General features: G+C 43.8%; 1 protein-coding gene across 1 annotated transcript; it reads right to left on the reverse strand.

Annotated features, from left to right (window-relative positions):
* Positions 1–1,673: 1,673 nt before the first annotated feature.
* dipk1c (divergent protein kinase domain 1C) lies at positions 1,674–26,191 on the reverse strand. Its single transcript, XM_084033211.1, has 9 exons — positions 25,403–26,191; positions 21,102–22,068; positions 9,889–10,092; positions 9,762–9,815; positions 8,913–9,097; positions 7,821–8,121; positions 6,256–6,420; positions 3,354–3,428; positions 1,674–2,523 (listed from the first exon to the last, which is right to left on the reverse strand). Exons 2-9 carry the CDS (start codon positions 21,324–21,326, stop codon positions 2,311–2,313), a joined length of 1,422 nt encoding a protein of 473 aa, XP_083889337.1. The 5' UTR covers positions 21,327–22,068; positions 25,403–26,191; the 3' UTR covers positions 1,674–2,310.

Consider the following 26,191-nt stretch of genomic DNA (forward strand, 5'->3'; position numbering starts at 1 on the left):
CTACTTCTCTCTGCTGGCCACCAGGGGGCGACTCCTCTCTGGTTGTATAGAAGTCTATGAGAAAATGGTCCTACTTCTCTCTGCTGGCCACCAGGGGGCGACTCCTCTCTGGTTGTATAGAAGTCTATGAGAAAATGGTCCTACTTCTCTCTTGATGTATTTTCTCAGTAAACATTGTAAACATGAGTTTATGTCTCAATCTCTAGTTTCAAGTCTTCTTCAATCCAGCATGATGTTCATTTAGTACATTATGGTCCATTTAGAGTCCAACAGACCAGGAAGCAGGGGATGCTTTAGGGGGCGGGGCTTACCTGCTGATTGACAGGTCGCTACCAATGCTAGTTAGCTACTAAGATGTAACACTTATGAAGCTAAGTTTGTTAGCAGCTTCACACCAGAATCCACATGGATCCAGATCGATGTAGTTGTTTAGTGCTGAGAGACGTGAACCCAGCAGATGGTATCTGGTGACTCGTGGTCTGGAGGCCCTCAGGGTCTCATCTTAGACCCCATGGGTATTGGGTTTCCGCTCCGTTCGTGTCGTTGTTTGGTAAACCGAGGCCCTGGTTTATGTTGCGAGTCCTCGGTCCAGATGGACGGAGGTCCTCTCTGACATGTTGTGTCTACGTCCCTCGTCCCTGCAGAAACACTGAAACCCAATCCACCTGGGGGTCCACGTCTCTGCCATCGATGATGTTGGGAGGAAAAACCACAGAACTGGATCCTGCTGTTCCTTCAGTTTACTGGGACGATCCAGTCCAGAGTTAAGATCTCTTTTCTTCTGTGACTCGTTAAGTCTTCATCTTATGATTCCGGACTCGTTAAGTCTTCATCTTATGATTCAGGACTTGTTAAGTCTTCATCTTATGATTCAGGACTCGTTAAGTCTTCATCTTATGATTCAGGACTTGTTAAGTCTTCATCTTATGATTCAGGACTCGTTAAGTCTTCATCTTATGATTCAGGACTTGTTAAGTTCAACCGATTGTTTTGAATAATATAACAATAAATAATACTGTGTAGTCAGTGGTGGCGGAACTACCATACAAGTACTAATACCACTCTGAAACTAATACAGGGCAGTAAAAGTACTAATATGAGGCTGTAAAAGTACTCTGTGACAGTAAAAGTACTAATGCAAGGCTGTAAAAGTACTCTGTGACTGTAAATGTATGAATACGAGGCTGTAAAAGTACTCTGTGACTGTAAAAGTACTAATGCAAGGCTGTAAAAGTACTCTGTGACAGTAAAAGTATGAATACGAGGCTGTAAAAGTACTCTGTGACTGTAAATGCGGGGCTGTAAAAACGGACTGCATGGTACTACTGATGTACTTTTTCTGGCTTGCCATCAGTCTACAGATGCGGGTCAAAGGTCAACCGTTGCCAGAGACATCGAGTCCGTCAACACGGCGCTCAGAGCCGCGTTGACGTGTGAATGAAAAACGTATTTTAAGAAACGCTGCAGCTTCTTATCTGAAAAGCTTTTAGCTTCATGACAAACGAGTGTTTACGCCACGGACGCTTCCCAGCATGCATCTGAAACGCCGATGTATACGTTAATGTGCGGCAGCTGTCGGCCCGTCAGCGACACGCAGCACATTCTGGTATTAGACCTCCTATTTGGTCTGTTCATGAACCCCAACACATGTGATTCAGCACGTTCGTGTTTGACCAATCAGATGTATTTATTATTAGATTATTGTAAAACAACAACGGTGTTTTTCCTCCTCGATAATAAACTAATAACTGATGTTATATTTTCTTCCTGCAGGACTGCTTTGCGATCGTTGCAGCTGAACTCAACAAACGTAAGTAAAGAAGATTTATGTTGTACGGATCTGGACGTTCTTAACTTAAACAGTTTCAACCAAAAGAATCAGATTCATCTGCTTTCAAAACAAACATTCTGTTTTCATGATTCCTACATTTAGTACAGTTACATTCATGTAAATGAGGATTTCTCTTCAAACAAGAGAGATGTTCCTTTAGAATCTCACTGAGACTAGAGTGGATGAGTCAAAGAAGAAAACTGTCATTGAGGACTCAGGACTCCGGTCCTGGTCTGGGTCCTGGATCTGATCCCACCACAGCACACTCCCCATGGGACATTATTCCAGGATAAATATGTACGCTGGTCAACGGACATTCATGGTTCAAACAGGATCAAACCAAATAAGGTCTCATGTGGCTCCTTGGATTCCAGGATGAGTCCTTGGATTCCAGGATGAGTATTTCAACTGTTTCCCCCTACTTTTTGTGGTTTGGTTTTTGAGGTCCCCCCTTCATTGGTCTCTGAGTCTTCACCTCCTCAGAAGTTCAGTGCTGTGTGGACGTGGTCTTTCTCCTCCCAGGCTCCTCCTCCCTCACCCGACGCCCCTCCTCCCTCCTGGAGGAGGCGGGTCAGAATGCTGAGGAGGCGCTGATGGACGTCACGACCCGGACCTCCTCCGTCCTCCTCCTCTCTCTCCTCCGCACCTCCGTCTGCTTCTGAACACTCCTGCACCGCTCGCTGCAGCTCCACCTGTTCAAACAAACCCAGGAGACGATTTGGGACTTTCACCCAGGAGACCAGTGTCGGTGTGAAACCAAGCGTATCGCTGACTTATTTTACCGACTTTTTTAAACACAACTAACAGCAGTGACGTAACAAATGTAGGCCCACTAGTTTTAGTTGACAAATATATTCATTTTAATCCACATACGCATATTAGTTACATAACTTTTGTTGTCTAAACATAACCAAGTACTTTTCTGCATTAGTAAACCCTAAAAACTAAGTAAACCTAAAAACTAAGTAAACCTAATTAACTTAGTTTAGTTTGAAAAGACACGATACATGTTATGAACGTAAACCGACATGCAAAGTAAAATTTAACAAGAGGACAATGAACTGAAATGAGTTGCTCATTTATATCTTGTAGAAAATGTTTAAATAAATAGCAAAAAGTGTGCGGAAAGTTGTGTTAGGGCCTCAGTCGGGGGGAAAAACGGAGCAGACGGGGCAATTTTCCGCAAATTTGCGACTATATAAAGTCGCAAATTTACTACTTTATAGCGATATTCTGGGGGGAAAAGTCTCAAATTTATGACTTAATGAAGTAGCAAATTTACTAAAAGAAAATAAATACATTTGCAAATATAAATACATTTTTCTGAATATTGCCCCCCTCTCTCAGCTCTGTTTTTCTCTCTCCCTACAGTAGCCCTATTACGCCGTCGTAGTTTATTGTCTGCTTTTGACCCCAAATATTATAGATCCAAAATAAAGTATATAAATAAATAATACAAACCTAATATATTTAAATGCAAAAGATCAATTAAAAAGTAAAGTCAGTAAATGAAACATCCTACCTGCAGAGGAAGACCTGCTTTGGCCCCAAGCAGCGTGGGAGAAAACCACGGCCTGAAGATCTTCTCACAGATCACCTGAAGAGATAAGAAGAAGATAAACGTGGAAGTAAAGGACGAGATGAGGGGAAGGAAAGAGGAGACGATCGGGAAAGAAAGGAAAGATGAGGAGAGAGGACAGGAAAGGAAATCTAGAAGAAGTGGAGTGAGGAAAGGTTACGAGGGCGAGAAGAGAAAAGAGTTTTGTTTCTACGTCGTTATGCAGACGATGCCTCGCTTTTCATCATCGGTCATCACGAGCAGTTAAAAAGACAATGCCTCCTTTCTGTGAGCAGATGATTGACAGGCCAGCAGAGACACCTGTGGAGACTCGGGTGGACCAATAGGACAGCGGTGTGTCATCGCCATGTCATCGAGGTGTCATCAACACCTTCTGTTCGCTTCCTTCTCCTTTGTTCTTCTTCTCTCTTCGTTCGGCATTTGATGCTTTTTCATCGATGTCCTTTTTTCAGATTTTTTTCGTTGTTTTGTTCTTTTCTCTTTGCTTTTCATTTATCTTCATCATGTTTTCTCTTTGATGTTTTAACTCCTTATTATCGCCACTTTATCCTTTTTCACACTTTTCTTCTCGTCGTCGGTTGTTCATCTCTGTTTTATTTTTTCATTTTTGTCTTTATTTTCATTCAGTATTTCCTATTTTCCATCTTTGTTTTCTTGTGTTTTCTCTTCAACTTTGACTCATTCATTATTTTTAAACCATTTTCTTCTTTTAATCTTTCGTTCCTTTCATTTAGTTTTTCTCGTTGATTTGTTCTTCGTCTTCTCTCTTCATCTGTAGTTTTGATTGATGATGATTTAAACTCCTCATCACTACACCATTCACAGAATTCCCTCCTTGTTTCCTAGTTGTTTTATTTGGTTGAATCTGAATTACAGATCTGTTGTTTTTGTGTTTTCTTCTTTGTGCATCCCCGTCATCGTGAGAAGAAAAATATTTTTCCTGCGTCTCATATTCCGATGAATGCAGGTATCTCGTATCATGTGACATGTGATACCGGAGCTGGACGGGCGATGAGAGTCTGTCCCCGCCGTCGTCGTGGTGATGGCGGCGATGATGACGGCGGCGATGATGGCGGCGGCGATGTCCGGCTAACTTTTGTGTCTCAGACGTTTCCTACGAGTCGGACGGGCCGACGCTTCAAAATGTCTTCAGGTTAATGTTGATGTGGAGGCCGGCTGTAGGTTTTTATTCATATTTATATTATTGTCGTTATTATACATAAAATGCCATAATTTAGCAATATAATATGTAATACTACACAATACAATAATGTCTAATTATTTCCCGATGAGATGAGACATCATGTTGCTTTAGAATTACACCGGTTTAAATGTATTCAATCAATATATATAGAATTAAATTACAATATCATTTTAATAGCTCATCATTTAATACATTTGTATATGCCACAGCCACATAATTATTATTATTATTATTATTATTATTATTATTATTATTATTATGCTACCTCATGATTCTAGAATCAATTAGATCTTTATTTAAACAACACCTCAGTTTCAGAAGTTGTTTCAAAAACACAAAAAGCTATTCAATAATTGTAATAATATAAACAAGAATAATCAGAACACTGAAAATTAAATTATGTTGATGAGAAAAAAGTAAATCTAAAACTGAAATATTTTCTTATTCTTATTTTGAAAGTTGAAACAAACTTTATTAAACTTTTTTCTTTTCCCCAGATTACAGATTTTTGACTGTTTTTTAATAAATAACATCGTTATGGGCGACCAGGTGTGTAAGAAAGGAAAACTAAATTCCTGCACAATGAAACCTCGTATATCTAATTATGTTGTTGCTGCCAGTTTATGTTCAACCTAATTTTTTTAATGTAATCATGAAATGAAAAGGAACATTTAATCGTTTTGATGTAAAATGCATTAAATTGGATTAATGATGATTGTTCACATTTATTACTAAATATTTGTAATTATTAAAATGAGTGTTTTATATTCTAGACTTGTGTAGTTTTCTTATAAAAGAATATGAACACGTGTGCAGGTGAGACGAGGAAATAAACCTTTAAAGTGAAACAAATAAAGTGTGTTTTAGAAGCAGATTAAGATTAAAAGCATTTAAAGGCGGTTGACCCGCTGCCGTCGGCCTCCAGACCTCCGATCGGTAATTATCATTCCACGCGCCGTTCCACTGCACACATATAATTAAACCACATGGAAGATGGATTACCCAGAATTCTTGAGAAGCACAACCCTGTAATTTATCAAGCAGCTTATTTAGGAGGCCTCCGTTTACATTTTCTATCATCGGAACCGATGACGGAAGGTCAAAGTTCAACCAAACACTTTATTCACGTCAAGTTTGCAGCCTTTGTTTTTCAATCTCAAAGACTTTTATTTTTAGAAAAGCTTCAGTTTTCTTTCATCACTTTAAAATCTTAAATCTTGTTTCTTTAAATGTCAAAATGTATTATTAAAATGGATCAAATGAAGTTATTTTCTGTTTGAATAAATTCAATTAAACTGATTATCTTTTTTCATAGAAAATACATTTTGATTCAACTTTTTACCATTTTTGACTATCAACAAAAAATATTTATTTTAAAAGGTATATATATATATATATATATATATATATATATATATATACTGTACATTGTGAATGTTATACTATTAACAAGAATGTTCTCTCAACATAAAGATGGAAATAAACTGGATTATTTATTTCTGAATGTATTAAATCATCTCAACAGAGGCTGCTGTCTGAATAAACGTTTAAAAGGATCTTTAATATGTATTACTTCTTGTTATTTGGTTGAAGGATCTTTGGTGAGCCATCAGACCGTCCCGGCGGATTCTCTGGTCTCACCTGCAGGTTGCTGTTCCGCCGGCGGGCGCTGCACCTGCGTTTGTTCAGGTTGCACCGCGACGAGCAGTCGAAGAAGTTGCAGTCGTCGTCGCTGCTGCAGTTCTGGTCCAGGATGTCCCGCATCTTCGGCTCGAAGAACGCCATGTCCACGTCGATGGCCACCACCTGCAGGAGACGGAGGCATGCTGCATAAACAACATCTAAAATTATTTATGCTTTAAAATATTTATTTGAACCTTTAATTTAGGAAATTAACAATTTAATAATTAATGACTTAATCATCTATAAAAAGTAGTTTTAAAATAAACTTTACAGAACACTTGAAAAAATCCTTTGTTTTAGAATAAATAAATAGTAATTTGATTAGAATAAAATATTATATAATATATATGATAATATCCTATATAATATATAATGATATAATTTTACTAAAATACTAAAAAACTATAATATAATATAGGATAATGTGATATGATGGCTTGCTCCGGTTTTATTTCTCTGGTAAAATGTGACTCACTGTATCCAGGAGATTATGTGTGGACAGACAGACGAGGCACACACACACACACACATGATCTCCTCACTCAAATATCAACAGCAGACTTTAACGAGCTGAAACAGAACGAGAGGTTCGGTGTTCCTGCTCGACATCACGGCCGCTCCTGTTTTATATGCAGCCTTTAACAGCGCTGGCATTATAAACCTGCCGTCACAGCTGTTGACATTTTAACGGGAGAGCGAGTCCCGCTCCGGGCAGGACGACAGCGGGATGTTTGTCGGCGCCGTCATCGGGACGGTTGACTGTAATCGTGGAAGGTGAAGCGGCTGTGATGGTTGGCCGGAGAGCGGCCGCCCGCTGGATTAACGCCGCTCCGCTGCAGCGACCAGAAACCATCTGATACCGCTGAGAAAAGAGAACGTGCTGATGCTGCTTTATGTTCTCACCAGACTCAGATAAGAACCAGCGGCTTTATTTTCATTAGAAACCAACTTCAGCTGTTCATCAGAGACGAATAATAAATAGGAAGAATACGCCGCTTTGAGGACTGTGATGGCAGCGTTGTGAGGTCACAGCGGCGCTGTGAGGTCACGGCGGCGCTGTGAGGTCACGGCCAGGAAAAATAAAGCAGTTTGAAAAACCTAACCTAAATGTCAGTGTATTTATGTCTAGATTACCTTATTTGGAGTGTTGATGGAGCAGCTACAATGTTAGCGTAGCCTAGCACCATCAACCAGACTCCATTCAGAAAACCAGCGTTTTAACAGTAGTTATCTTGTGGTCTTGCAGACTGACCTAACAAAGCATGACTCAGCACTTTTTACTGATCACCATCATGATGGAGTTATTTCAGCATCCTTTTCATCTGGTTATTGATATTAAATCACAGATCAATACTTTATTCTGGTTGCTCCAGCTGTGGTGAACCAGCCCACGTGGGTCTTGCTGGATCCAGTAAATCCGTGGAGTGAAGCTCCGCCTCCTCTGTAGAAGGTCTAGTGAGAGTTCCATAAACACCAGCGATCATCTGCGTGAACGCAGACGCTCTGCGTGGATGAAAACTCACTGTCAGGTCCTTCCGGATGGCGAAGTTCTCTGGCTTGATGTCACACAGGTGCAGCTTGTGGGTGAAGTCATTGTCGAAGTGCCAGACCATGTCCAGGAAGCTCAGCGCGATGCGATGCACCATTTCCCTGGCGGTCCACCTCCCCCGGGCCCCGGAGCCCTGCAGCCCCGGGACGGCCACCTCGTCCAGGGAGAAGATGTTCTGGTCCCAGGCGTGGCCGGCCGACAGGTACTCCACGGCGTAGAAGTGACCGCAGGAGCCCAGCACCTTGGCCACGTGGGTGCTGAGGTCCTGCAGGACTCTGGAGGGAGGATGGAATTATCAGTTTGTTATCTTTTATATTCTTTCTATTCAGATTATTCTGCTTTATTTTGTTATGCAGCAAACATCGAGGCACATTTCCTGAATTCTGATAACAAAGTGTCGATGATATCATGAACTCCTTTGTTGTTTGTGCCCCCCCCCCCCCCCCCCCCCCTCTATCTCTCTCTCCCACGGTTCCTCTCTCACTTCCTGGACCGACCTCCAGATAAGCAGCGGGTCAGCTCGGCCTCCTCGCTGTTATTTCTGGCGTCCGGCCCGACGGCTCGTCTGAGCTCTCAGACTGAAAACAAGCCGACGTCTTCCTCCTCGCTGCTTCGTCGTCACGCAAACCGAGGACCGATATCTCCACGGCCCAATCATACGAAGATTAGCTGTGAGTTATCGTGATCTCCAGAGGATGAATCCTAATGGCCTTTTTCAGTCCAGCGCCACCGTGAGCCCAAAACACGTATATCTCACAGGACATATAACATTAAAATACAAGTTCCTTCATGCTCTCCAGAGGATGAACTCTCCTCGAGTCTTCTCTTTGAAATTACACATTTTTAGCTCCATTAATTCCATTAATCTGATTATTTTTTTATTTAGATCTAATAAATACAAATACCTAATTAAAACATTACTTTGTTGTAGTGGGTTCATATATCTTATTTAATGTTCTTCTTTTTCCTTCTACGTGCAAAAAGCTGGATTTCTTTATGTTGTGATGTGTTATGTTTGACATGTATATGTGAACTCCAGTCATATGTGTGGCTGTCGGCGTTGTACCTGAGGAAGGTGTACTCCTCCTGCTGCAGCAGAGACCAGAGAGACGCCAGCTCTGCTCTGGAGTAACTCTTATCTCGGCTTTTCAGCTTCTTCCCCCAAAGTCTGGCCAGAGTGCTGTTGCTGCCACCTCCTCCTCCTCCTTCTTCGTCCTCGTCATCCTCCGCCAGCCCCAGAGAGTTTCGTACCTGAGATCAGACCAAGAGGACAGTCTTCAAACTCAGCAGACATCAGTGTGAGTGGAGAAGTCAAGATGGTGACAGTCAGAAACCAAGATGGTGACGGTCAGAAACCAAGATGGTGACGAACTGAAACCAAGATGGTGATGGACTGAAACCAAGATGGTGACGGTCAGAAACCAAGATGGTGACGGTCAGAAACCAAGATGGTGACGAACTGAAACCAAGATGGTGACGGTCAGAAACCAAGATGGTGACGAACTGAAACCATGATGGTGACGGACTGAAACCAAGATGGTGACGGACAGAAACCAAGATGGTGACGGACTGAAACCAAGATGGTGACAGACAGAAACCAAGATGGTGACGGACTGAAACCAAGATGGTGACGAACTGAAACCATGATGGTGACGGACTGAAACCAAGATGGTGACGGACAGAAACCAAGATGGTGACGGACTGAAACCAAGATGGTGACAGACAGAAACCAAGATGGTGACAGACAGAAACCAAGATGGTGACGGACTGAAACCAAGATGGTGACGAACTGAAACCATGATGGTGACGGACTGAAACCAAGATGGTGACGGACAGAAACCAAGATGGCGACGGACTGAAACCAAGATGGTGACAGACAGAAACCAAGATGGTGATGAGCAGATTGATGACTTACTTCCAGAGTGGCGTAGAAGACCACATCGAGAGGGGAGAGCTCCTCGGCTGTGTCCTGTCGGAGAGAATCACTGTGAGTCATTGTGGTCTGGATCGATACTCTGTGGACCCCGTAATCAAGACGTCACCTGGTAGTCCAGGATCCCCAGGGGTTCGTAGGAGGAGAAGTTCTCCAGCTTGGACTTGAGGATGACGGGGTCTCCTCTCCAGCGAGCCTCGATCACCTTCTTTCCGTTCTCGTAGTAGAGGCAGCGCTTGTACTCGACCAGGCCGAGCACGCACAGGTCCTCGCACATGTCGCCCGTCACCGAGCCCTCGCCGAACTCCAGGCACTGTACGGCAGAGACGGAGAGAAACGTGAGTCCATGGTCTCAATCTCTACTTTCAAGTCTTCTTCAATCCAGCATGATGTTCATTTAGTACATTATGGTCCATTTAGAGTCCACCAGACCAGAAAGCAGGGGATGCTTTAGGGGAAACAACTAACTAACACATTAGTAAGGCCAGAGTCAGTAGGGTTCATCCTCTGGGCAACATGAACCGATCACAATACGTATTAGAGAACCAGAAAACACTAAAAGGTGCAAATAAAGTCTAATGTTTTGGGTTTCCATTCCCGAGTTATCGTCTTTATCTTTCATTTAATGTAACGGAGGACGAGTCAACAGTCGTCGTCGTAGAAACACACACACACACACACACTGGTGTTGTCAGTCAGTGTCCGGAGGTGTGAGGGTGAGGTTGGGGATTAGCGTAGTCCCTGTCGGGGATTAGCCAGATAATCCGGCTCTGCCCACATTCCAACACAAACATCCGTCAGCAAGGAGCTCGAGGGGTTTACCCCTTCAGATCCAAAAACACAACATCCCATAATAACCATCATAACACCTGCAGCCGGGGTTTCTGAGCCGGAGACGTCTTCCCTTTGAATCTGTCAACGTTAAACATGTAGCGTTGGTCATCGGCCTCCTCAGACCTCGTATCTCTACTTCCTCACCGGGAACTTCACCTATTATTCTATCTGCATTCTGCTGCTTTTATTGTGGAGTTTGATGAAGACGAAGCTGATAGGTGCAAATCAAAACCTCCACCCGTCCTCCTCCTCCACCTGTTACTTTACATTTTATTTTTGACTTCCTCTCCATGTGTCCTCCTCTTCCTCCTCCTCTTCTTCCTGTGTTCTACGTTCTCCTGAGAACGCCGGCGTTCCACCTCGGCGGCGGCGTTTCCGTGGCTTCCAGCAGGAAAGCCGAGCTGTTGTGCGTGGCCGTGAAAGAGGCTCTTTGTTTGTCTCGCCGTTGCATTCCATAACGTGGAAACACACGAGGAGCATTAAAACGCCTTAATGACATTCCTGAGCGAGGCCGAGCGAGCCCGAGGGACAGAGAGAGAGAGAGGTGCTGTCTGAACTCGCCGAGCTGCTGAAGGTTTTCAGGAATCAGCAGCCCGGAGCGTTTTACGTGGAGAGGAGGAGAGTCTGTACGAGGAGATCCTCAAACGTAGAGGAGGAGGAGGAGGAGGTGGAGATGGAGCAGGAGGAGGAGATGGAGCAGGAGGAGGAGGTGGAGCAGGAGGAGGAGATGGAGCAGGAGGAGGAGGTGGAGCAGGAGGAGGAGATGGAGCAGGAGGAGGAGGTGGAGCAGGAGGAGGAGATGGAGCAGGAGGAGGAGGTGGAGCAGGAGGAGGTGGAGGAGGAGGGGGAGGACTCTGATTGGACGTGCAGCTCAGTGATTCTCAAACTTCTTTCAATAATGCATCGCTGACTAAAAACAATTAACGAGAAAAATAATGTAGCAAATAAACTCACAAATTTAAGAAATTATAAAGTGTTTTTATAGCTATTTCCCATTTCTTCTCATAGATTTATGACTCTAATTTTGCAATTTTTTTCTCTAGTATTTATTTTTTTTACCCACAATGAACCTCTACTCCCGTCTAACTGCAGATCATTTCAACGCAACATTTTAAACGATAACAATCTGTTTATTGAACTATCGTTATTTTACAACCTCAACACGCCTCCACCCAGAATGACCCGCTCGGAGGGAGAAGCATCAGATAAACAGGCGACGCAGAGACATCCATCACTGCTGACAGGAGGTCAGAGGTCAGGTGCAGCAACGTACACCAACACGCCATCAGTGTTCCTGTTGTCCCGAAGTCGAGGACAATGAGAGATCTCTGCAGGCTGTGGGACGTCTGAGGTGTAGCTGAATGCATTGTATTCACACACACACACACACTCACTCACTCACACACACACACACTATCACACACACACACACACTATCACCCACACACACTCACACACACACTATCACACACACACTATCACACACACACTATCACACACACACACACACTCACTCACACACACACACACACACTCACTCACACACACTATCACTCACACACACACACACACTGCGTAGGCGGACCAGCTGACCTCGAGGTCCGTTCACTGGAACGAAGGAACCCACAGCTGACGCCTTAAAGAGTCCAGTCACTGTGACTGGAGGGTCAGCTGACCACGGGATGGACCAATCAGAGCGCACGTCTTTCACCGCCGGCACAGAGGTGACGACTTCTCTTTCATTCATCGGGCTAATCTTCTTTTCTGGGTTATTAATTCAAACAGCAAGTTGTTGTTCTGTCCATCAATCAATCCAGTAATCGTTGAATTCATAAACACAAAAAAATCCAAACTACGTTAAACATTTTTTGAAAAAATATAAAAATACATTCCAAAAATGAATGTAAAATATCTATTTCAATAAAAGTGTATAAATAAATAATGTAATTTGAGATTATTATTAATAAATAATGTAAAACAGTTACATAATAAAATAATTTAAAATGTATAATTAAAGTGTATAAATATAGAAAATATACAATTTAACATGAAACACTACATTTAAAAAAAAAATATGAATCCATCTACCAAAGCACATGTTGTTCCTATAATATCTGCTCATTTAAAGCGAATAAAGACGCGATGCTGCGTTCAAAGACGGAAACCAGACGTAACTTTGGGCAACTTTTTTTCAGGCGAATTGCTCTTTTTTGTATTTTTTAAGTAAACGTTGTATTTTTACAACCAGACTGACGCTCATCACGACCTGAAGTTTTTAAACTCCTGCTGAAAATATAATAATCATAATAATCATAAACAAGCCTGCAGTGAAGCACAAAGACACAAATCACTTTGCAGCTGCCGTCTCTCCCAGCATGCACTGCTTCACTAACGATAAAACACCTAATAATAGTGATTAAAGCATCTCGCCTGCCGGCTGCTCCTCCAATGAGCAGATCTCAACGTTTCTACACGACCACGTGAAAGGAGCGTCCAGCTGCTTTGAGAGATGTTAGTGTGGTGTTTTCAAGGTTTGGAAAGTGCTTGGATTCAGACTAAAGTGCTTGATTGTGACTCTGGAGAAGGTGTAGGAACCCTGTGCTTTATGTTGTCAGAGTGTCCCTGAATGCATCACCGCTGAGCCTTCAAAGGTTTCGGGTTAAAGCCGTGGTTCAGCGGCGGTGAATATTTTACGAGTCGTTTAATAGTTTGACACAATGATGTCATTAGAGAGGCGGAGCCGCTTTGTGCTGAGTCGTGTTTTGGCCGCAGGCTTTAAAATCTTGTCAAAACTCCCCATTCATCCTCACAGGGACACACACACACACTATTACTCATGCACATACACACTCACACAGAGCAGACAGACAGGAGGCTGACCTGTCTGTCTGCTCTAAGAGACCAGCTGATCTCCGACTCATCAAGCACACAAACGCCAGGAAATCCGATCTGCTGCTTTTGTGTTCACAAATCAAATTTCTTTGTTTCTCTCAACGTCAACATAAAGTTAATCAGGATCCTTTTTCATGGTCGACACGTGAACTAAAGCTAACGTTGGTTTCATCGTCTAAAGCTAACGTTGGTTTCATCGTCTAAAGCTAACGTTGGTTTCATCGTTGAAAGCTAACGTTGGTTTCATCGTTGAAAGCTAACGTTGGTGTCATCGTTGAAAGCTAACGTTGGTTTCATCGTCTAAAGCTAACGTTGGTTTCGTCGTCTAGAGCTAACGTTGGTTTTGTCGTCTAAAGCTAACGTTGGTTTCATCGTCTAAAGCTAACGTTGGTTTTGTCGTCTAAAGCTAACGTTGGTTTTGTCGTCTAAAGCTAACGTTGGTTTCGTCGTCTAAAGCTAACGTTGGTTTTGTCGTCTAAAGCTAACGTTGGTTTCGTCGTCTAAAGCTAACGTTGGTTTCATCGTCTAAAGCTAACGTTGGTTTCGTCGTCTAAAGCTAACGTTGGTTTCGTCGTCTAAAGCTAACGCTGGTTTCATCGTCTAAAGCTAACGTTGGTTTCGTCGTCTAAAGCTAACGTTGGTTTCATCGTCTAAAGCTAACGTTGGTTTTGTTGTCTAAAGCTAACGTTGGTTTCATCGTCTAAAGCTAACGTTGGTTTTATCGTCTAAAGCTATCGTTGGTTTTATCGTCTAAAGCTATCGTTGGTTTTATCGTCTAAAGCTAACGTTGGTTTTATCGTCTAAAGCTAACGTTGGTTTTATTGTCTAAAGCTAACGTTTGTTTTGTCGTCTAAAGCTAACGTTGGTTTTGTCGTCTAAAGCTAACGTTTGTTTTATCGTCTAAAGCTAACGTTGGTTTCGTCGTCTAAAGCTAACGTTGGTTTTGTCGTCTAAAGCTAACGTTGGTTTTATCGTCTAAAGCTAACGTTGGTTTTATCGTCTAAAGCTAACGTTGGTTTTATCGTCTAAAGCTATCGTTGGTTTTATTGTTTAAAGCTAAAGTTGGTTTTATCGTCTAAAGCTAACGTTTGTTTTATCGTCTAAAGCTAGCGTTGGTTTCATCGTCTAAAGCTAACGTTGGTTTTATTGTCTAAATCTAACGTTGGTTTTGTCGTCTAAAGCTAACGTTTGTTTTGTCGTCTAAAGCTAACGTTTGTTTTGTCGTCTAAAGCTAACGTTGGTTTTGTCGTCTAAAGCTAACGTTGGTTTTATTGTCTAAATCTAACGTTGGTTTTGTCGTCTAAAGCTAACGTTTGTTTTGTCGTCTAAAGCTAACGTTGGTTTTGTCGTCTAAAGCTAACGTTGGTTTTATTGTCTAAATCTAACGTTGGTTTTGTCGTCTAAAGCTAACGTTTGTTTTGTCGTCTAAAGCTAACGTTTGTTTTGTCGTCTAAAGCTAATCGTTTTTCCGGTTCGGATTCAGATCCAGAATCAAGCGGATTAGAACCTTGATATTGTCCATGGTGCATTGACAGACTGGAGACCTGGACCGTGGTCTTGTTGTGACCCTGCAAGCCTCGTCGTTGGGATGCGGCTCTGGTCTGGATCACCGCCGCCCCCTTTCTGCTGGTCTGGTGTTATTTGTCCCTCGCTGACCTTCTGCCGCTCCTCCTCCCCTCCTCCTCCTCCTCCTCCCCTCCCCTCCTCCTCCTCCTCCTCAGCAGACACGGCTGAATGCATGTGAAGAAGCCATGACTTTGGTGTCTGCAGATAAGACATTCCCCGCCGACAGAGCGCTCACTCTGCTGCCGTAATTAGGACCAATTTAAAGTTTCACTTTGGACTTTTCCCTCCAACGTTAGTAGAAAAAAGTTCTTTCTTCCTGCTGAACAAACACTGACGCACTTTAGTTAAAGCTTCAGGGTTCGTAGGGGTGCTGGAAATCCTTGAAAACACTTGAATTTTAGTGTGGTGTTTCCAAGGTTTGAAAAGTGCTTGGATTTAGACTAAAGGTCTTGAAATGTGTGTTGTATGTGATGACATCTATGATAGAACAGAGAAAAGAAGATCTCCATATCTGAGGGACTGAAAACAGCATTTTCTGACATTTCTTTATGAAAAATGACTTTTGATGATGAACAGATGATGAAAATAGTTGGTGATTATATTTCTGTGGATCTGTTAGTGGAATTAGTTTTCCTTTCATTTGTGGTCCTTCTGTAAAAAGCTGTCTCCAAACATCATGTTGGTTGTTTAGAGGACAATAACATCTCATTTAATGTGATGAACAAGTGACATAATAAGTAGACTGAATACTGACCATTGGATTGATACAAATATGGAGTTAACCACAGCTGGAAGGGGCTGGAAAAGCATGGAAATGCACCTTGAAAGGCTGGAAAAGTGCTTGAATGTGACTTTGGAGAAGGTGGAGGAACCCTGATTGGTGCATTACGGTCAGTCTTTTACTCCTGTGGTTGGTCCGTCTGTTGGGACGGCCTATCGGGGCGTAGCAGGTAAAGAGTCTGTGGATGAGCGAGGTTAAGCAGTAGCTGTTAACATGAAGCTGTCTCTCTTCAGCAGCTCATAAACCATGAATCAGTGCGTTGACCTCGACCTCAGCATCCAGTCAGTTTGTTCTGCCTGCAGAGACGGAGTCCTGCTGCCGGGGGGACGTTTGTTTTGGGGGTCAGGACCTCGACGGCCTCACGGAGGTATCGATGGTTTAGTTTGCTTTACAAAGCAGCGATGATGAATTACACCTCCATGAGGTCGGGTTCCTCCAGACTTACAGCCGTTGGTTTGAGTCTCTGCATGCTGACGGTGGGTCGTGAGCTCAGGGTGGAGCTGTGTGTGACGAGAACCAGGCTGCATTACTATTAATGTAAAGGGGCCTTCACAATCCTGCCAGATCCAGACTGGTTTTATATACGTACGGATATAAAAGAAAACCAGCTTCATCTCCGGCTACATTACCTTCCCACACCACGGAAACATTCCTCTCCTTCCAAACCACACGGCCACACTTTAAAGTGGAAAATGAACACAACCAAACCGAGCCGGCTGCAGAACAACCTCGTCCAGTAAAGAAAGCACCACAGTTGTGATTTAACGTCTATGAAACTGCAGCTCATGAATGCAGACAGTTTTAAAGAACATAAACCTGCCGTTGTCTCACGCATGTTCCTGTGAAACGGCATTAAAACACAGCGGTGGGACATAAAATATGTAGCATCGGGCCATAAATAGGCCGAGGAATGCCAGAGACGAGTGGGGACAGGGTGAGACCAGATCAGCCGGTAGACCATAAATAGTCACCACAAACTTACAGATTTCTGCCTCAACACAAACCATGTGTGCAGTTTTATTTGATAGGAACAAACCGCAGAGCATCATGGGATGACGAGTCGCTGGACCGGTGTTCCTCATGAGACCTGCAGAAGGGAATCCATTCAGTCTGCTTGTGTCTCTTTGTAGCCGGTTTGTGTCTCTTTGTAGCCGGTTTGTGTCTCTTTGTAGTCACTTTGTGTCTCTTTGTAGTCGCTTTGTCACTTTGTGTCTTTCTGAATCTTTTAAGTGTATAAAATGTAAAAACATTTGGACTTATTCGCTAAGTAATGCTACTAATTTGTAGCATTAAGTTAGCTTAGCTGTTGTAGTCACCTGATCACAAAGACAGCTTTACTACTACAGAAGAGGTCATTGAGAGGTCAATGAGGGGTCAATGAGAGCAGGGCGTTATGAACAATAACTGAGGAAGTCAGAAGTCAAAATGTGGTTTCATTTCTGCTGAACATGAATGTAAAACGAGTACGTGTTAATCACGTTAACGGTTTATTCATGTTCCTCAAACCGATATGTTTTCCTTTATAACGCCTTCACGGCTCCCTGTTTAAAATCGAGCGGCTCTGAAATCTTTCTGTCTTCAGGCCTACGAAGACATGACAGAGAATTTTACATCACGACTGACTGATGTTGTAATATTGACATCAGAGCAGAGAAATCTGCTCCTCTTTCATGTCTGCTTCCATCTTTTAGCAGGTAATTCTGCAGAAGAACGGCAGCGGAGGAAAGGCGTGGAAACGCAGGAAGTCAGTGAGGTTTAGGTGGAAACGTCCAGCTGATGTGTCCGAGATGAAGGATTTCCATGACATCACCGTCCTTCATGCGTGGACATAAAAGACGGGTCTCTGTGAACTCACCGCCGTAATGAACCACATCGGTTATTAAAGACTCTTTCATGGTCTTTGAACTCAAACTAAACGCAGCATCATTTTCAAATCCATAATCATCGGAATCGGAGAAACTCAGCGTTTTCATGTTGTAGATTCATAAATAACCTGCAGAAGAAAACCAGACTGAAATTCAACCAATCAGCAGACTCCACTCGGATCCTTCACTTGGAGTAGAAATACTCTGTTACAAGTAAAAGTCCTCATTCTGCAGGAGAATATATATTTAATTTGTGAGCATCACTGGAATGAAGCAGCTGGTAAAGAAAGTCACATGACTTCCACCGCTGAGCTAAAGGCCGACTAGCATCGGTGGTGATGACATCATCAGTCGTCTCCTTTCAGACGCGTAGAAGCTTCAACGTTCACCAGAGGGGCGTTACGCCGACATCCATTCAGGAATTAAACTGAAGACAGAAATGCTGAGTCATCCCTGCAGCTCTGTTTGTTAAGCTTGTTTTCCATGAACGTTATTATTTGTGTCCAACTGGAAGGAAAAGCATCGTCTCATTAGCAGCCAGGAAACGGCAGAAATCAGAGCTCATCATTTTATCCACGTTGTTCCAATTAGAGGTCAACAATAAGCACGCCGGATTGGAGGCCAAATAAATCAAATGATCCCCAACGAGTCCTCAGAAAACCTCGGTTACTTCAGCAGATCCTCCTCCCACCGTTTGGATTCATCCATCTCCACGCCATTCATCACTTCCTCTGAGCCCGCAGGAAGCAGGGTGAACCCACAGGAAGTAGATCCCACAGGAAGCAGGTCTGATCCCACAGGAAGTCTTGAGGTGACACCTGTGCCGGTCTACACCAGCCTGGACCGGCGGCGAGGGCAGGACCCCCCGTGAGTGCAGGAGCGGAGCTGCTGGTGGTTTTGCAGCATCTGTCCTGCATTACTGCGGCCTCAAGAGCTCAATTAGCTTCTGGAAACACAAAACCTCTCATTGGCGTCCGTCAACATTGTTTTTGCCGGAGCGTGATGGATCGAGAAGCTCAGAGCGTGATGGATCGAGAAGCTCAGAGCGTGATGGATGGAAGCAAAGTAAGCGCCGGTTCTGTTTGTTGACTTTGGAACGCAGCGTTTATTTGAGATTCATTGGTTTCCACTTCTGAGAGGTTTCCTATCAGGAGGGAGCTGACGTCACATGATGGATCGGGGATCCGGCTCCGAGGCTCCGTGAGAGTCTGATTACGGTTCCAACAACATCAGAGGTTGTATGTTTCCATATTTCATCACGACACTGAAATGAGCCCAAAACATTTCCAGATGGTTTGTTTGTGTTTGTTTCGTTGGATAAATCAGTCGTATGAACGAATGAACGAACACGATGGCGATGACCAACAACCACACAGAAAACAAGATGGCCAAAAAACAACGGGGGCCACAGAAAAAAAACGAAATGACAAGAAGAGAATACCAGCAAATTTATCGACTTATTGATGGTTTGCACGAGAACCAAAACTAAAAACGAACAATTATATTAAACTTGATTGATTTCATTTTATGTCTCTTTGTAGTTGTTTTGTCTCTTTGAAGTTGTTTTGTCTCTTTGTAGTTGTTTTGTCTCTCTTTGAAGGTTGTTTTGTCTCTCTTTGAAGTTGTTTTGTCTCTCTTTGAAGGTTGTTTTGTCTCTTTGAAGTTGTTTTGTCTCTCTTTGAAGTTGTTTTGTCTCTTTGAAGGTTGTTTTGTCTCTCTTTGAAATTGTTTTGTGTCTCTTTGAAATTGTTTTGTGTCTCTTTGAAGTTGTTTTGTCTCTTTGAAGTTGTTTTGTCTCTCTTTGAAGTTGTTTTGTCTCTTTGAAGTTGTTTTGTCTCTTTGAAGGTTGTTTTGTCTCTCTTTGAAATTGTTTGGTCTCTCTTTGAAATTGTTTTGTCTCTTTGAAGTTGTTTTGTCTCTCTTTGAAGTTGTTTTGTCTCTTTGAAGTTGTTTTGTCTCTCTTTGAAGTTGTTTTGTCTCTTTGAAGTTGTTTTGTCTCTTTGAAGGTTGTTTTGTCTCTCTTTGAAATTGTTTTGTGTCTCTTTGAAATTGTTTTGTGTCTCTTTGAAGTTGTTTTGTCTCTTTGAAGGTTGTTTTGTCTCTCTTTGAAATTGTTTTGTCTCTCTTTGAAATTGTTTGGTCTCTCTTTGAAATTGTTTTGTGTCTCTTTGAAGTTGCTTTGTGTCTCTTTGAAGTTGCTTTGTGTCTCTTTGAAGTTGTTTTGTGTCTCTTTGAGTCTTTCTGAATCTTTTAAGTGTATAAAGTGTAAAAACATTTTGAATAATTCGCTAAGTCATGCTGCTAATTTGTAGCATGAAGTTAGCTTGTGGAGCGTTTGTAGCTGTTGTAGTCACCTGATCACAAAGACGGCGTTAAAACTACAGAAGAAGAGAGGTCAATGAGAGGTCAATGAGAGGTTCTCATGCTGTAAACGTGAGCGGGGCGTTTCAGCATTCAGCGTCCGCTGAGCTCTCAGACCAACGGGAAAGAAAGCAAAGCGACTGGTGAAGGAAGGAAACGATGAAGCCGAGAACAGAGGAATGCAAAGAGCCATGAAGCCAGAAAGAAAAGAGCCTTGTTAGCGTTTACCCAGAGTGCATCAGGAGATGCTGCAGTAGATAAGGCAGTTGGCCATTAGGAGCTGTTGACCTCTGGCCGTTTATCTTCCCCCGCCTCCTGTACTGTAAACGTTGGACTGATGAACGCCGTTTGACCTCCGAGCCGTAAACGCCACGTTACCAGCATCAGTTCATATTGAGCTTGTGATGCGTTCATGGACACTTTGATGTCAGACAACTGACGAGTCTCTGACAAGCTTTGATGTTGAGAATTAGAGTTTTTCTTCAGAACAGCAACTGTGAATTATCCAGGGTTGGTACGGTGCTGGAAATCCTTGAAAACACTTTGAATTTTAGTGTGGTGTTTTTTCAAGGTTTGAAAAGTGCTTGGATGTAGAATAAAGGTCTATAAATGTGTGTTGTATGTGATGACATCGATGATAGAACAGAGGAAAGAAGATCTCCATATTTGAGGGACTGAAAACAGCATTTTCTGACATTTCTTTATGAAAAATGACTTTTGATGATGAACAGATGATGAAAATAGTTGGTGATTATATTTCTGTGGATCTGTTAGTGGAATTAGTTTTCCTTTCATTTGTGGTCCTTCTGTAAAAAGCTGTCTCCAAACATCATGTTGGTTGTTTAGAGGACAATAACATCTCATTTAATGTGATGAACAGTTGATGAAAATAGTTGATTATATTTCTGTGGGTTAGACGTCAACAAACTAGGAGGTTTTTGCAGAACCCTAGCAAGTAGTTTTGTGTTTCTATGGGAACCATCAGGACCGGTAAGGGGGCCCTGAGTCTGAAGTGGGACTCACCAGTCTCTGCAGGATCCTCTTGCTCTTGTCGTCGGTGCAGTAGTCGGACAGGATGCTCCTGTGGACCAGGACCAGGCCGTTCAGGAACAACCAGGATCCGAACCAGAGCAGGGCGAACACCAGGGTCCCTCGACGGGACCAGAGCCTGAGACCCAGCCACCGGAGCAGGCACAGCCCCCCGCCGCCGCGACCCCCTCCGGCCGCCGCCGGTCCTCCAGGGACCATGTCTGCACCAAAGGGTCCGAAAAACTGGTCCAACTAAAGACTGCACACGTGTTAATTATATCATCACAGGATGCACCTTCATATCTCCCATGATGCTTTGCAGGACAGGTGGCTGTAATCCGGCATGAAAAATATCTGCATCATCAAGTTTCTCCTTCAACGTTTTTTCGTCTCGGTGGAAATAAAAAAAGAGCCCGAAAAGGTCTGGACCAAAAAAAAAAACAGTAGAAGAAGAAGAGGAGCCTGTAGTCATCCAATCAGAGCGCAGCGTTGATGCCGACTCTGCAGAAATATTTGCAAATGTAGTTTCCTCGTGCTGAAACGTCGTTTTTTCTTTTATTTCCCCCCCAGCGAGTCAACGAGATGCAGCCGAGTCAGCGCCGCGTGGTTTCTGGGGTTCTGGTTTCTGGGGTTCTGGTTTCCGGGGTTCTGGTTTCTGGGGTTCTGGGCCCGGTCTGCGGCGCTGAGCTTCACACATTCTCTCTGCTAGACTTTCCTCCGAGACGGCGCCCCCCCCTCCCCTCCTCCCTGTGGTCGTCTCGTCGTCTTCAAACTCGGACGAAAATGTCCCAGAAATCATTTGCGGGGAACAAAACTTCAAAACGAAAAGAAAAAAGAAAGTGTTCGGCGTTGGGAGAAGGACCTCGATCCGGGACCAGCGATCCTTAATGAGCGCCTGGCAACAGAAACACAAGCTCTGATCTCTGAACAGCAGAACACGACGGCCTTGATGTTTGGAGATCTGTGACCAGAGAGAGAAGAAATGTCAGCGACTTTTCAGAGTCTGAAACGTAACTCGGAATAATCAGACATTTTAAGAAGGAGCTGGTTTTGAGAGATCTGGTCTGAGGGCTCCCAGACCAGCAGAGACTGTTTCTGTCCTGCTGGTCTGAGGACTCTGAGGACTCCCAGACCAGCTGAGATGGTTTCGGTCAGCTGACAAAAGAAAAACTCCAATTATTCAGGTCTTGTTACAAAGTCCTGATGTGGTTCTGTGGTTCCTCAGAGGAGGGGGGTGGGTGTAGCGGTTGGGGCTGCAGCTGTTCTGAGACTGGTCCTGCGAGGTGAAGACCACTTATAGCTACTATCTATATCCGTCACGCAGCGTTCAAGAACCACCTTCACATGTGTAACGCCAGTGTTGCACCTGAACCTGCGACCGTCACATTCTGTGTCCTGTAGACCAGATCATTGGGGATCACCTCTCCGTGGAATCGTTTAGTTTGTCTCCGGTTCTACAATCCACCAACGTTGACTCTTTGCAACAGCGCCCCCTGTGGTCACAGAATGTGACGGGTTACAGACTTTGGTGCAGCATCGGAGCGATACGAGCACTTGTTGTATTGAAAGACCGACGTGGTTCTGTCCTCTAAATTCAACGTTGGTTTTGTCGTCTAAAGCTAACGTTGGTTTTGTCGTCTAAATTCAACGTTGGTTTTGTCGTCTAAAGCTAACGTTGGTTTTGTCATCTAAATTCAACGTTGGTTTTGTCGTCTAAAGCTAACGTTGGTTTTGTCGTCTAAATTCAACGTTGGTTTTGTCGTCTAAAGCTAACGTTGGTTTTGTCGTCTAAAGCTAACGTTGGTTTTGTCGTCTAAAGCTAACGTTGGTTTTGTCATCTAAATTTAACGTTGGTTTTGTCGTCTAAAGCTAACGTTGGTTTTGTCGTCTAAATTCAACGTTGGTTTTGTCGTCTAAAGCTAACGTTGGTTTTGTCGTCTAAAGCTAACGTTGGTTTTGTCGTCTAAAGCTAACGTTGGTTTTGTCATCTAAATTTAACGTTGGTTTTGTCGTCTAAAGCTAACGTTGGTTTTGTCGTCTAAAGCTAACGTTGGTTTTGTCGTCTAAAGCTAACGTTGGTTTTGTCATCTAAATTCAACGTTGGTTTTGTCGTCTAAAGCTAACGTTGGTTTTGTCGTCTAAAGCTAACGTTGGTTTTGTCATCTAAATTTAACGTTGGTTTTGTCGTCTAAAGCTAACGTTGGTTTTGTCATCTAAATTTAACGTTGGTTTTGTCGTCTAAAGCTAACGTTGGTTTTGTCATCTAAATTCAACGTTGGTATTGTCGTCTAAAGCTAACGTTGGTTTTGTCGTCTAAAGCTAACGTTGGTATTGTCGTCTAAAGCTAACGTTGGTTTTGTCGTCTAAATTCAACGTTGGTTTTGTCGTCTAAAGCTAGTGTTGTAGTACTCGAGATCGGTCTTGGTCTCGAGACCGGTCTCGAGACCGGTCTCGAGACCATTTTTTTAGGTTCTTGGTCTCGTCTTGGTATCGACGGCATTTTTACTCGGTTTTGTCTCGGTCTCGGACCGGGCGGCCTCGGGTTTTTTGAACGAGACCGGTCGAGACCATTGCTGATAGGCTTTTTGTCCATGCTTTACTGATAAGAGTTTTTTTCCTGTCCTGACGCATAATTAATACGTGTCAGATTCCGCTCACGCAGAGAAATTACCAGGATAATTATTTTTTAATAGCTACATATTCGTTGCGAAAATTTACAAAACCAAAAGAACGAGTCCTCCAGCAATAAGGGGATTCCGTGGCCGTCTTATTTCTTGAGAAAAAAATAATTTTCAATAATGAGACGATCACTACATCGTCCTCACTGCTATTTTTATTTTCAACGATCCCGATCGGGTCCAGGTGGACTTCAGGACCAGGTTGCAGCACTACCGGCACCCCACATCTCCGCGATCCACCAGACCTGAACAGGCTGCAGTCCGTCCCCGATCCCAAACTCCTCGGCGATCGCTTGCCACAATTTGTCCCTCATCTCCGCATCTTTATAGTGTTCAGACTGTCATACGGCGCTTTGGTTTGAGTGACGGTTTTTGACGGACAAATACCCCGCCGCCGCCTCTCGTCGGCCGGCCAGCCACCGCAGCCTGTCGCCGGCCACTGCAGCTTATCGCCGGCCGGCCGGCCGCCACGGCCACCGCCGCCTGTCGCCGGCTAATGCAGCTTATCGCCGGCCGCCACGGCCACCGCCAACTGTCGCCGCCAACCGCCGCCTATCACCGGCCGCCGCGGCCACCACCGCCGCCGGCCAGCGCCAACTGTCGCCGGCCCCTGCAGCCTGGCGCCGGGCGCCGGCCGCCGCCGCTCGCCCAAAGTCATATATAAATAATTAATATATATCGCGTTTTTTTTTAAGTAAATAAAGGAAAACATCACACTTTGGCCGTTTGTGTCGTCTTGATTGCTCTGCAATACATATATTAAATATTAACATTTATTATTGTACGATTATTCATATTTCCTCCGCTTTTTCCTGCTCTCTCTCCTCTCGTCCCTTCGCGATTTGTCTTTCAGCGCAATGCATGATGGTAAAATTTGCTCGGCTAGTGACCATCGGCTGTACACTACTTTTCACGATGCATTGTGGGAAACTTTGAGTGCACTATATAGGGAATAGTAATGCTCACTACACATTCGGACACCCCTACAAAATGGCGAACTCCCTATATAGTGCACTATATAGGGAGTAGGGAGTGATTTCGGACACAGCCTATGACTTGAGATTTATTTCATTCATTGTGCTGCTATGAAAACAACAGCACAAAGATTGTTTTTGTTGTTGCATTTATTTAAGAGCAAACTTAAATTAAATGTATTTTTAAAAACCTCCCATTTTGTTGTTTTTCCTTTGATCTATATGGTCTTGGTCTTGTCTCGGTCTCGACCTCTAAAAGTCTTGGTCTTGTCTCGGTCTCAACCTCTAAAAGTCTTGGTCTTGTCTCGGTCTCGGCACTCTCTGGTCTCGGTAATGTCTTGGTCTCGGTTGATGCGGTCTTGACTACAACACTATCTAAAGCTAACGTTGGTTTTGTCGTCTAAATTTAACGTTGGTTAGCTCTGCTTTGCTTTGTTGCTCCGTGTGAAACCAACAGATAAACTTTTGATGATTTCATCACCGTGTTCAACGTGACGGTTAAATATTTCTTTTACAAATAAAAAAGCGTTCAAACCTCCAGAGAATCGAACCTAAAAAGCGTTGAGCGTCTGAAACACAGAAGCTGCCGTTCGTCTCTCGGATGTAACAGGTGCTCAAAACAAACAGTAGCCCTGAAACTCACCGAATCCTTAACGGGGTCCTGAAGCCGGGCACCCGGGACCCAGACCCTTCAACCAGCTCCTCGGGGTTTTGATGTTTTAGACATCCTCAGTCTGAGAGGAGGATCCGGTCTGAAGGGATGCTGGAGGTCCACTATCACTCACTGTAATCCAGTCCGGGGATCCGGTCTGCTACTGGTCTGTGAAAGTCCTGGAAACAGGTTTAACTCCTCGACCAGCCGGGAACCGAACTGCTCCCCTTCACTAAAGAACCCTACCGGGGTTTTTGTAATCCTGCCCCGGGTCTTCAGGTTACGTTTATAAGGATCTCCTGCAGAAATCCAACGTGACGGAATAGAAGTTCATCAGTGTTCTGGTTTCAGTCCTAGACTGGATTTAAGTCCAGCTCCCGTCGCAGGTGTCCAGATCCAGATCCAGATCCAGAAGACTTCTCATGAGATCCTCGTTTGACTTCCAGACTGATTGATTGTGTAAAAACAGATGAAAGGTGTTTAAAATTAACTGCAGATCATCTAACGGGTCTTTGTGACGGATCCTCCTGCAGGTCCTCCAGACCCTGGTCTGAGCACAAAGTCCCGGACCAGGTCTGCGTCCGTGAAGATGCTCAGGGAGGCAAAAAGAACTGTGAAGACTTTTTTCCAGGAGGCGGCTTGGCTGAGGTGCTGTAGAGCCCCGATCCTGGACTGTGAGGCAGCCCGGCGGCTCACCGCTGCCGCCTCGCTCTGTGTGTGTGTGTGTGTGTGTGTATGTGCGTGTGTGTGTGTGCCTGTGTGTGTGTGTGTGTGTGCCTG

Source organism: Eutrigla gurnardus (genome assembly GCF_963514095.1).
Source record: "Eutrigla gurnardus genome assembly, chromosome: 18".
Lineage (NCBI taxonomy): Eukaryota > Metazoa > Chordata > Actinopteri > Perciformes > Triglidae > Eutrigla > Eutrigla gurnardus.

Coding starts and splice junctions, on each gene's coding strand:
- dipk1c (XM_084033211.1), bottom strand. CDS start 21,326: ATGGTCCCTGGAGGACCGGCGGCGGCCGGAGGGGGTCGCGGCGGCGGG. Junction 10,093..21,101: donor AGAGGATCCTGCAGAGACTG/GTGAGTCCCACT, acceptor TCTGCCGTACAG/TGCCTGGAGTTCGGCGAGGG. Junction 2,524..3,353: donor AAGCAGGTCTTCCTCTGCAG/GTAGGATGTTTC, acceptor TTGTTTGAACAG/GTGGAGCTGCAGCGAGCGGT.